This window comes from Archocentrus centrarchus, chromosome 22, assembly GCF_007364275.1.
Source record: "Archocentrus centrarchus isolate MPI-CPG fArcCen1 chromosome 22, fArcCen1, whole genome shotgun sequence".
NCBI lineage: Eukaryota > Metazoa > Chordata > Actinopteri > Cichliformes > Cichlidae > Archocentrus > Archocentrus centrarchus.
This window is the reverse complement of record NC_044367.1, coordinates 10374027-10386960: the sequence shown is the minus strand read 5'-3', so window position 1 is coordinate 10386960 and position 12934 is coordinate 10374027. Positions and strand designations below refer to the sequence as shown.

Genomic DNA, 12934 nt, shown 5'->3' with positions numbered 1-12934 from the left:
ATTTATATTTGGCTGTATGACTCTGTTCTGCAACCTTTCACATACGTGGAAAGCGTAGCAGAAAGAGCCCAATAAAGACCTGAGCAGGCATCATTGCCAGTAGATATGACAGGCGCAGCACGAATGGGGGGAGTTAGGGTGGGCGTAGGTTGCAAAGCAGCTTGCAGATGCGCAGCAACTGTAGATAGGCTAAAACAACTTTAATGGTGCATGCTGCGTAAAAGGACATCATCTGAACCATCAGGTGATGTTGTTTGGCACAGAGATCAGCTCATCTGCTGGAACTGTGGTTGAACTTGACTTCGTAGCCTACCTGAACTGAATGTACCTAGAATGTAAAGTTTTACAAAAAAAGGGGAACTTGTTTATTTTGTATGGCTGTAATATTAAGAAGCTCATTTCTCACACAGCTTTAATTATAATTAATTATTATAAAATATCATACATGTTAATGAGTTGCTCATATTAGATTCAGGCCAGAGGAACCTAATGAATCAGGCTTGTTTGCATGCTTCTTTTCATCACTGTTGTTTTGGGAATATTCATCATCTGTGCTTTATTGGATTTCACTTCATCAGCTCTGCATCTGACAGACAACTGCCTGGCGTGTTAGTTGTTAGCATGGAGGCGCCGATGTCAAAAGGAGATTGCGCCTCTTGTATGTTGTCGTGTTTGTGTCAGCTCAACCCTCCACCATAGTCGCCTACCCTCCTCCAGCCCCCTCCGGGCTCCTGTTTTCTCTTTGCCATTAAATTGTAAAATCTACTTACTGTGTTGCCAGCCTGATCCCACTCAAGCTGCGTAATCTCCTTGTAATAGAGTGTGAATACTGCCTGGCAATAAATCAGCACCTCATCAGTGCACTTTATTAAATATAGACACCAACAGACAGCTCTTAGTATATTCAATTTACCCTCTGACGTAGGCTTCAACACAGGAGATAAAGATAGATTGAGCAATCAGGTGGATGCTGAGGCCTGAACCCAGTCAGAGAGAGTGGAGGGAAGGCAGAAAAGCTGCGGGGAGATTGAGATGAGGCTATACTGGAGGCAGACAGGAAGCCAGAAGTATGCAGGACCGGGAAGGGGTTTGTCTGCCAGGCTGGCAAGGAGAGGACTTTGTTTATTGTGACACATGCACAGTTAGGTTTATCTAGCGTTACAATTATATGTGTGCATTTTTGCGACAAAGTGCATAAAAACTGAATAAATTCGGAAACTTTAACATGTGTGCAGAATGTGGGTGTATCACTTTGTGTAAAATCTTTTGTATGAAATCTTTTGTGCTGATGTGCCTTTAAGTGATCATCAGCAGAGAGCCATACCTCATTAAGCAATGTTACTTGATGGCAGCGAAGATAAATTATGTGTAATTATAGCAATGATTAAAGCCTGATTCGTCCTGGTCTTTCGAGGTAAAAGATATGTAAAGTCAGTAGTGGCCAGTGGGACCCTGGGGAGGGCTAAAGACTTTGCTGCTTGGGTCAGGAGGTTATAGGGTGCAGATTAAAACAAGGGGATTACTGTATTTAACGTTTTTCAACCTCATAACATTCACAGGCTGCTGGTCAAATCACCCATTCTCTAGCTACTTATAATGGGATAATGGGCTGGTTATCACTTCAAAAGAAGGCTGATAGCTACTTCCTGAAAGTGCACACTGAAGCGATTAATTTTCAGTCATCAACCTCCTTTTCACCTAGTCAATTTAGCTTGCACTGACTTGATTTTGTTCAATATAAAAACAGCGTTTGTGTCATCAAATCAGTGTCCAGGGAAAGCTTGCAGCAAACTGAGCTGTTTGTGTGGATTTCAGGCCAAATTATTTACGTCAGGCGGCGCAATTTATGACCAAGCTGCTATTGATTGGATCCCCCCTGACGCTGTCATGTAAATTCAAGAAGAGTCATGGTCGGCAGCTGCTAGTTATGCACACAAAGGTCCACAAGCTTGCACATAAACACCATAGCAAAACTGCTCAAAATCGCCCTGTCTTCCTGTATTGGCTGTGCATCGAGTGCGTCACACTTAGAAATGACAAGAATCTATTCAAATCAGAGGTGCACAGAGGTGGTCCTTTCCCCTTTCAAACTGTCATTTGAAATAAAACAAATAAAAAGCTTTGATTTAGAATAAGCTTATGGTGTGATCATTCAGCCCAGTTTGAGGTTAGAAAAAAAAAAAGATGTGCTGAACCTCTGGGGTCCTGTTAGGGGCAGTTTTACTCTAACTGGAGCCCGGAGAGCACTTGACTTGGCTGAGGTGAGATTGCCGCTGGGCAGAAGTCTTCAGGGCCTGCTTGTCCTTCTGATATCTGGCCATGATAGATCAACCCCTGTCCAGCCAGAATTACTCTCTTTCCACTTTCTATCTCCCTTTTTCTTTTCCCTTATGCTCTGGTCCCCTTTCGCTCTCTCTTCCTTATCTCCCTCCTCCCTGGCCCATATCTTCTTCTCTCTTTTATCCCCCATTTCTCTAGCACGCTCTCTCTCTCTCTCTCTCTCTTGCTTGCCATCTTTTTTCTTTTTCTCTCCCTCGCTCTGTCTGCTCTGTTGTCTGATTGAGGGTGAGTTACGAGGGGGCTGCAGCTGGAGGGGGCCACCGTGCCTCGTAATTACATCTCTTTTTATTACCCACGCTAATGGCCCTCGGGGAGAGGGAAACAATAATAAATTAATAGAATATGAACTCCAGCTCAACAGAAATCTCCAGCATTTCATTTTGGACCGTCCTGTGCTCTGGCAGATGAAACAGTGCTCTGATTAATCTCTGCGAGGGGTTTGAAGCAGCCGTCTGTAGGTTTGGGCTGCCCCCTCCTGCTCACAGCCAAGGGCTTTTGGGGAGATAAAGGAAGAGATGATGGTTTTGGCTTCTGTTGTTGTACTTTAGTGGTCTGGTTTTTGCTCTTTGAGCTATTAATGATGATGCAGTTAATGACTAGGTGGGCCATCATGCAGTGTCGTTTCTTTATTACCGGCGTTTATCTGTGCTTCTTTGTCTAGCTCGAGGAAATTTCTGTCATTTGCATGTTGTGTAAAGTAAGTCACACCAGAGAATTTTGAAAGTGGAAATTTCCTTTGAGACATAAATGCTCCCCATTTGAGTGAGTTGCTTAAGTCAAAGTGAACAAAGAGAAACTCGAGAGCTGCATTGTTATTATCTCCTCTGCTGCAAAGACTTTCAGACAGAAAGCTGCCGGTGCACTCAGCAGTGGAGTGGAAAAGGCCCTTCAAGCGCACCGACAGGCCTCTGTGATTTGGTCAATATTGTGTCATGTTTGGTCAAACCCCGCCAAGGCAGTGGGCTGGAAATGAAGATGTAAATATTGATATTTCATTAGAGGAAATCACCCACTCCGACGGCACTTAACCGGGCCACCTTCAGAGTGCTGCGGCCGGAGCGGCGTGTGACCTGCGGAGTCGGGAAGTCACTTCATTACTCGATTAAATTGAGTGGAAAAAGGCGAGGCAACGACATGAGATCCCATTTGGAGCGATAATTTAGGCCTTGAAGAGAGGGGATGGAGCAAGGGAAAAACACTACCTCTCCATCTCACAACACTGGATTAAATTCAAGGACTTTTAGCGTCAAAGGTAATTGTAGGCTGCTGGGCTGCATGTGTGCATATGGCTGAGAGGTGTCTGTTGTATCAGAACAACTCCAAAGCCACTTCAACAAGCCCCGAACAAGGCCTTCACACGAGCTGTCATATTGGGAACAGCGCTTTAGTTCCGCTTCAGTCCTCCTTGGCATTAAAAGGCTACACAAAGCCTTTCCTGTGATTGTGATGCCAACCTGATGCAGCAATCAAGACCACGTCCACGCTTGCATGACAATTTTGCTCCGGCCAGTCCACATTCTGTCCAACATAATGGCCACGTATGCAGACAAGGAAATAACACAACAAAGGATTTTAAGACGCTGTCTGGATATGTGTAATGGCACAGGCCTTTTTAAAATATGGCTTATTGCCTTCACTGATAATAGTCAAGTGTTGTGAGTGCTTTTGGCAGTTTGAATTGTTGGGTCTAATTTGGGCTCTTCAGACCAACCTCTGACCAGTCCAGCAGGGCACTGGCACCTTTCAGTCAGCACTCTATTCTACTGACTATTGATTCCCCTTCAAAATGTGAAGGCCCTCACATTCTGATCACAATCTGTTAATTAATGTATCCTCCAGCTCTTCCCCTGCAGTGGTCATCACCACGATAAGGGAAATTGAACACTCGGGTACTTCTCTCCCAGGCTCTTCTTTTCTGTCTGTCTCTCTCTCTTCATCTTGTTTCTTTTTCACATTCTCTCACGCTTCCTCATTATATCCCTTATTCTTCTTAAGCTGCATGTGTGTGTGTGTGTGTGTGTGTGTGTGTGATCATGTTGTCCTGGCAGGAAGAGATAAACATCAGGCTGGTGGCTGCACCCTAGTAAGATCATTTATATTTAAGAGAAAATGTGGAATGTGGCCTGGTCAATACTGTAATCTATCGCCTTTAAAACACACAATGGCACATAAGTGTGGCAACAGCAAACTTGCAAAAGCAATCTTATTAATCAGGGGTGGGGCTGAAGAGCCTAATATGCTGTCAGAACGAGGTGCCTGCAGGAACGCTGTGCAGGAGGAGGGGAAGTGGGAGATTGAGGGGAAAGAGTATGGGGAGTGCTGGGGGGGGGGTTTCATTGACAGCTAAAGGGAGGTACGAAGGGAAAAAGGGACGAGACGATGGTTATCAGGTTCTCTGCTCCTCAATCTGTCTCTTCCTTTCTTTCTTGTCTTTTTTTGCTTTTGCTCTTGTTGATTTGTTTGAATTTCTCTCAGCTCATCTTGGGGGATCTCACAGTTTGTTTTATTTAATGTTCCATTCTGAGCATATGTCTCAGTGTTGGGGTAGAAATAGAGGGAGGTCTAATGCACCCATCCCAATTTCAGCTCATTCCACTGCTGCTAAAGAATCTGGCCCTGGGTTAAGCAGGCCTTGCACCATGTGACCCCAGTGTTGTGTGTCTCTGCTGATGTGTGTCACTTTATGTTCATGGATTTATGTGCGTACATATAGATGCCATGATCTGAATATGCACGTGTGTCTGTCTTCCTACATCGCTTGCACTTCAGTGTGTATATGTGTGCAGCACATCCCCTCGTCACCTCCTCCTGTTACACAGTGCGTGTCATGTCCTCAACCCCTCCAATGAGAATGTGTCCTGGTGCTAATCCCCCTCACACCAATAGAAGAGTGACAGGATACAAGGGGTAACCACATGGCTTTGTGTATCCCGGACCTTTGCACCGATTTACTGTCTTCACTTACACTAAAGCCCACTCAAGTGCTCTGACACCAGCTTCAAAGAGGACCTTCCACTGTGCATTTGAAATTAAAGGCCGCTCGCTAGCATGCGCCTCGGCATGTGCTCCTGGCTACAAGTGATGTTTCTTTTACTGATCAACTCCTGTATTATATGCTTTTGGCTTTCTTTCTCTCTAATAAAGCAGACCGTTGTTAAATCATGGAAGAAATACAATTATGAACATCGCATAATTTGCTTTTCTTTTTTTTAACATTTGTATAGAAATATAAACTTGCAGACTGTGCTCAAGTTGTGTTCCTGTCTTCATGGATTCTCCTTTTCTTACCGTCCAGGCTTTTCCACTCTCTCTCTGGGAGACCAGATGAGTCTACTGCAGAGCGCCTGGATGGAGATCCTCATCCTCAGCATTGTGTTCCGCTCATTGCCATATGAAGATGAGCTGGTGTATGCCGAAGACTACATCATGGACGAGGAGCACTCGCGGCTGACAGGCCTGCTCGACCTCTACGTGTCCATCCTGCAGCTTGTCCGCAAATACAAGAAGCTCAAAGTGGAGAAGGAGGAGTTTGTAACCCTCAAAGCCATTGCTCTCGCTAACTCAGGTGGGTTATCTTCAGAAAAGTGAGATATTATAAATGAAGTGCAAACCCTTGATTTTTCATTGAAATACATTTTACGTTATGCCGATGCAGACCTAAAGAGTTGAGTGTTAGAAAAAAGCCCCCCCCCCCCCAAAAAAAATCAAATATTTGAATCTAACATTTCCTGCGTATTTTTCTACCTCTTTAGATTAATCAGTTATTTAAAAACTAATGTATAATATAAAATACTTCTATTAATTAAAATATTTTGTTGCATTTTTTTAAAAAATATAAGTATACACTAGAACGCCTAATAAACTAAACAAATGAACACACACAATTTATCTAAAAAAGTATACAATCTTTAGCTTTAAAAAAAAAAGCAAAGGCTTGAAAATGTTCCTGACAAAATCCTCATCGGCATTTCTCACTCAGGACATTTTACTTTTTCCCCAACTGGACCTCTGAGGAATGCACACTAGTCAGTGTAATGTGGGTTTTGTCCAACACAGTTTCAGAAATGACATTTCTTAGTTTTTCATGAGTTTTTCAGTGTAACCTTTAGTTTGGAGCGTGAGATGGAGAGATGGAGAGAAGATAAGGCCAGTGTACGAGAAAGAGGGATGGAGGAGTGAGCTTTTTTAATTGAACACCTTCCGTGTTGTGGTATTTCTCCAGCGCCCCCTCTCCCTCCTCTTTCTCCATCTCCATAACAGTAGCTGCAGGGCACAGCAGCCACGGGAGATAAATTTAGCATTTCATTAGGAGCACAGGGGGCTGTCAATAAAATGTGTTAAGTCGAATGGAATGAGTATCAGGGTGTGATAGGCCTCGTTTGTTCCAATGCGAAGACGGCAGGCCGCTATTGACAGGCACCTTTTGAGGAGGCGAGACCTGGCCTCCTCTGATCAATCCACGCCTGGGTCACTGGACCACTTTCCCTTGTTTTGTCCGGGACTGAAAAATGAAAATGCTGATGCTGGGACTTTGCTTTCAGATAGCAGAGCTTTGGTAGGGAGGTGGGGGTGGGGTCGAGGAGAGGAGAGGAGAGGAGGAGGGTGTCCGGAACGTTGGAACAAGGTCTCTGGGAGATCACTCTCCCGGGAGCCCCTCTGTCTGACAGCTGTGAAAATTCATAGCAATTGATTTTGTAATTAGCAGTTTATCAATCGGATCGACGTGGGCTCACTGATGGATTGCGAGGAAATTGTTTCTTCAAAGTTGTTTTTTTTTTTAGTCAACCCCTCCTCCAGTGTCTGTAAGCTGAGTGCTTTCTGTCTCTTGCCCTATTTTCTTTCCCATTTGTCGAGATGTCTCCATCTCCCTCTTTATTTTCTCCTCTTTTTCCCTCTCCCTGCAAACCATTTCTTTAAAGTACAGTTCAAGTTAGGTTTATTGTTAAAATGTGTGCTTTACTGCTGAAAAACTTGACACCCCCCCCCCCCCCCCCCCCCCCAAAAAAAAAACTATTGGCTTGATTTGTAAAAATGCAGCATGTGTGAAAAGAACAAGAGATAATTATGTCACACCACATCCTCATCTGAGCCTTTTGTTCTTCCAGCCTCCCTCCTTCACCCCCCACCCCCCCCCACCCACATTCACTTTACAAAACGACCTACTTCATTTTACCACTGTGGATTTGAAAACCGTCAGGGTGAGAAATGTCTCAAGGTCTTGGGAATACAGTTGTTCCAGTCAATGAATTTGGGGCGAAGCCTGAAATCTGTTTTGCCTTTTATTGTCCCGTGTGGTAAAATATGCACCGCCAAGGTGAGTCGAGTCAGGCAGCCAATGACATGCTGCCTCCTGAGTGCCAGATGCCAGTTAACCAGTGAAAGAAAGTGCGACCCCAGACTGTCCCTGAGAGAGGCCGGGAGACGGGGGCAGAAAAAGCCGAAAGTGAGAGGGGAGTACGGTGACACGATGTACAATAGGTTCGGCTGAAAAACAGCGGCACTGTAGCGAAACATTATAGGAGTGAAGAACACCGGAGGGAAGCCAGACTAAAACTGCAGACGGCTTTAAAAATTTGCCAGCAGGTAGGAGAGATTTAGACTAACTGAAGCTGAGAGAGAGAGAGAGAGAGTCATATTTTAGCTATTCACAGTGGAATATGATAAATTTGACATTCTCCAATAATAAAAACAACGTAAACTTACAGAGAAATGTACTTAAGCAGTCTTTTTTTCCTGTCCACATTCATGGTGAGCAGCCTTTTTGTGGGAGGAGGGAGGAAATTATTTGAAAGGTGGTGTTGCATTCATCTCACGTTTGTTTATGGTGTCCAATTCTCTAATGGAGCCCCCTTTTTTCTTTGTTTTTCTGGGGGTTTTTTTGGAAAACGCTCTGTCCTTTGGAACAGTCAGGTGTTTAATGTGTACTCACTCAGCAAAGATTGGATGCTATTCATGCCATTGTTACTGGAGGATAACATTGATTTTCAGTCCCACTGGTCAAGGGCCATATCAATACCCTACCCAGTCCACCAAAGGATAAATATATAAATAAAACAAAGCAGATGTTGTTGTTGTTTTTTCTTTTTTTTATGATCTATTCTTTATCTTGTCAGGGTGTGAGTTATACTGATAATGTGTTTCTAACCTTGCTGCGACTGACAGAGCAGTTAAGATCACTCATGAGATTTAATTTTGTTTTAGAAGACTCCATTTCCCATGACCGCTGTTACATTACCACTGTATAAAAGAGCAAACTATATTTCTTGCAAGTTCTTTTTTCCCCCCTTCTTCTCAAATTTGAAAATCCATCAATCTTCATGTTCATTTTTTTTTTTTTTCAATCCTGTCAGACTCCATGCACATAGAGGACATGGAGGCAGTCCAGAAGCTTCAGGACGCCCTCCACGAGGCCCTGCAGGACTACGAGAGCAGCCAGCATCAGGAGGACCCGCGACGGGCTGGCAAACTGCTCATGACCCTGCCCCTGCTGAGGCAGACGGCCACTAAGGCTGTGCAGCACTTTTACAGCATCAAAGTGCAGGGCAAGGTGCCCATGCACAAACTCTTCCTGGAGATGCTGGAAGCCAAGGTCTGATCGGAGGGTGGCTGATTAGCCGCAGCAACAGAGTGACTTGAACCAAGGCTGAGGGTTCTCAGGAGAGGGCGACACCCGCTGAGTCTGCTAGGCAGGACGGAGACCGACCTCTCTCACTCCTCCTCTTCCTGGAACCCTGGGACACAAAATTAAAAAAAAGAGCAAATGCAAAACTTGGTTATTAGTATAAATATAAAATGATGCAGATTAATTTAAAATATATAAGAAATACTATGTACAGTAATAATTTTTTTTGTTTTTTGTTAATTAATTGTCAGTCGTCATGCTGTATATGAAGAAGGACCCTTTTGCCCCTCAGCATCTTCAGAATAAGTAGTTGCCAGATCTTGATTAATTAAAGAAAATTCTTTTTTTCAGAAAATTAAAAGTTAAAAAAAAAAAAATGTTCTGAAGACAGCAGAGGTGTCAACCACCAGAAACAGACTTACTTGTCTCACAGCTGTTTTTTTTTTTTTTTTTTTTTTTGTCTGGACTTAACCAAGACATGTAAATATTTATTATTTGAAAGACTGAGTGTACAGTTCAAAGTCTGGTGAACTTGGTGGCCATTTTCTCTTGTTCTTCTCATGGAAAAAAAAAAAAGAACTGTTACCTATATGTGAACTCTTATCAGTTTAAATGTCCTTGGATATACCTCTCCACAGCAGTATGCCGTGTGGATCTTGCTCAGACTGGAAGACTTGCTGGTCCCATGTTTAACCAAACTAGCATAGGCAGGTACAATAGTCAGTCGTCCTATTCTGTAGTAACTCAGCAATAAAGGGAGCCGTTGGGGAGCCAAGCTTCAGATCCTATCTTTCATGTGCTTTTCAGCGCTGCTGTTACTGAAAGACCATGTTTGTGTATCCCTGTCCCACCAGTGGGACACACCACTGTCCCTCGGTTTCACACCGTCTCTCCTGCTCCAAAGCAGCTTTGCGTTGCTGCTGCTTATGCCACCCGTTGAACCCCAGACTGAACCTCAGATTTGGTCATTGTTTAAGCCTTTGGAAATTGCCTCTTTACATGCAAATGGATGACCTGATTCAGGGTAGGTGAAAGTTAATCAGCGGGTTTGGTGTGGCAATATCAAAGGATTTATGCCGAGTGGCAGAGGTCCAGGAGATTCCATGTTCAAACAATCAGAGGCCCATATGTCAACTGATCTATTTTGGTCTCCTTTAAGCCTGTGGCAGAGTCATCCCACACACTGGGAGCAAGGTGCCCAGCATCTGCTCTCACCATTTTAGACACCTCCTGTCTTTTAATAGCTGTGGCTGCATTTATAGGACTTCAACGAAACAGAGGTAAATGGCAGGTGCAGAGTCGCAGTTGTGGCACTTCACACTGGGTTTATTTTTAAGCCAGCAGGAGGTCGTTGTCTGCGCAGCCTCACACCATGATAGACACGTGGAGCACTTCTTCTTGACCTCATGTTGACACAACGGCCAGTGCAGAGCAACACCCCTCCCACTGGCCGGAAGGCAGGTAGGCGTCTGTGAGAACAGCTCGGGATGCTCAAGCGTGTACATGTGAATAGCTATGCAAGAAATAAAGTGTCAGTATGCTACGAGTAACAGCAACCCATCAGTGTCAGTACAAGGTGTGAACTCTGGTGGGAGAAAGAGCTCCCTCCCCCCCCTGTGTTTACCTATAGATCCATTGTGCTGGGTGGGAGTAGCCTGTAGTCCAGTCCATCATGCCACCGGTCTTCATGTGAGAGGGAACGTCTTCAAGGGGAATGCGTAGACTGCTGAAGGATTTTATGTGATGTGATGAATTGTGGCACTGTCACAACAATATGATACTGCTATCAAAGGAATCCCTGACATCGCAGAAGGGTAGAGTTGCCACCGTGCTTGTGATATCAATGCCCAACACCGATCCAGCAGCCGCCATGCCTTTTTAAGCAGCATTCTGATTGGCCGTGTGTCGGAGGTTGACCACCCACTCCCGCTCCGAATTTTCCCGCCCATCCCAAACCCGAACTAGTCGCTGTCGAGTAAACAATCTCCGCTGTAAAGGGTGACATTACAACTTGATTTGTTTTTACTGTTGTGCAATACAACAGGGACCAATTCTGACTGAAACCATGCTAAAAGCATGTTTTTACTTAGATTTTGGAGAATTTGTATGCGATTAAGTGACATATTCTAAATCCCGCTAATCAGTAACATGTATCCTGTATATCAGAACTATGTTTGATTTGCTCCACTGATGACTTTTGTGCTTGTTTCAGCAAAAGTGCAGCAGAAGGTAAAACATCTGCAAAAAAATCTTTACAAATAGTAATTTGTAGTGGCCTAAGATGATCAGCCATAAAAAACTCAATTTGATTCGATTTTTTTTTTTTTTTTTTTACCTTGCAATATGACACTATGTTAAGGAAAAGACGACATGTCTTACATTAGAAGCTGTGTCTAAGTGTGTAAATATATCAGCATCATTACAGTAGGTTGCCGAAATACCACTGAAAAAAAAAAAAGTATGCAGCGCCCTGCTGACTACTACCTCATTATCATTTTGTCAATATTTCTCTGATTCAGCACTTTCTGGTCTTTATCATCCTCACGTCTGTGACACACCTGAGCCATCCATGTTTTTATCAAAGTCTTTCCCTCCTCTGCAGTGCTCCTGCCAAAATATTTGTAGCTGTACATCTTCTCCTCCCCGTCATTCTTCATAGATCTGTTTGTGAAGGTAACGCATGCATCACATTGACCACACGACTTGGCCGTCAGTGGGCTTGACCCCCATTTTGGTTACTAAGCAGGTGTGTGTTTATATGAACATCAGTTTGTCAGAATTGGTCCCTCGATGATAAATTGCAGACAGGGGCAGGTAACTGATTTCCTGCGTCTGTGCTGTGACTATTTATGGTGTGAAATATATCATTTGGCAATGGTGTACATTGATATCTCTGATCGTTGAATCACCAATATCTGTGTAACTTTTATGTTTTGATTTTCAAAAAGGTAAAGGATCAATGAATTAAATACTCACTGAACTCTGTGATTATTTTGTGTTATGACTTAAAACTTTAGAGGAAAGTTCACATGCCGGTTTAAGGTTTAAGGTGTTTAAGGTGACAGTTTTTCACAGTTTCCTCTTTACTGTGTTCACAGTACAGTCGCTATTGTGTAGCTGCTTAATTCAGTGGGGCAACTTAGCCCAACTTACACACACACACACACACATTGCGAGTGAGTTCAGCAATGGGACAAAACAAAGAGCAGATTGGAGCTCCCAGAAGAGCAGAGATTGGTGGCGGTAAGTGAGGGAAGCCAGATTCATGCAGGCCACCCAACCATCCAGTAATCAACCGCAGCCTCTGCAAGGCCAGGAACTGTTGAAAATGGATCCGTCACAGGAAACAGGCAGACAGACATGTTAACGCTGATGGTGGTGGTGGTGGGGTGGTGGGGAGTGAGGGGCTGTAGCTCCATTATTTCAGGAAGCTGATATTACAGGGAGTTAAAGTATTCCCTTCACTATATAATTATAAGAGCCAATTTCCCTTTTTGAAATAATGTCTTGCTAACCAATTAATCGTGATAATCCTCTATGTGGAAACAATGGCATCACAAGACAAGAAACAAGATGAATTGAGGATGAAAGGGAAAGAAAAAGGAGATCTGGAGGCCAAACACAATGTAGAGCACTGTTGCCAGCTGCTGTATTTTTAAAAGTAATGTGCTCCTCATTTCTCATGCAAATCATCCAGTTGGACTAGCCATTGCCATCAATACGTTTCTCACAGATACAGTAGCAGGGCAATCATTTACCTCCATTGACAGGTCAAAACACCTTTCATTAGAGTTACGAGGCATCTCATCAAGATGCGGCCCCGCTCGCAGCTGTATGACTGCTGCGTATTGCTTAAGTGTGTTTCATTATTCCCAAAGCAGCGTTGATGATGGTGAGGGAAAGGATTACACGTCAGGGTGAGTGATTGGGTTTGAACAGAGCTGCTGCATACACTTTGTATCAACCCAGGGC

The 12934-nt window shown here is 43.8% G+C and overlaps 1 protein-coding gene across 5 annotated transcripts in view; it reads left to right on the top strand.

Moving 5' to 3' along the window:
• esrrb (estrogen-related receptor beta) overlaps positions 1–11931 on the top strand; it is a 43816-nt gene extending 31885 nt beyond the window's left edge. For all 5 annotated transcript variants that reach the window (XM_030718318.1, XM_030718317.1, XM_030718316.1 and 2 more), the window contains 2 exons: positions 5636–5905; positions 8691–11931. In XM_030718318.1, the coding sequence (XP_030574178.1) occupies positions 5636–5905; positions 8691–8935 (515 nt within the window). In that variant the 3' untranslated portion in view covers positions 8936–11931. The remainder of the gene's footprint in view (positions 1–5635; positions 5906–8690) is intronic.
• The last annotated feature ends 1003 nt before the right edge of the window (positions 11932–12934 follow it).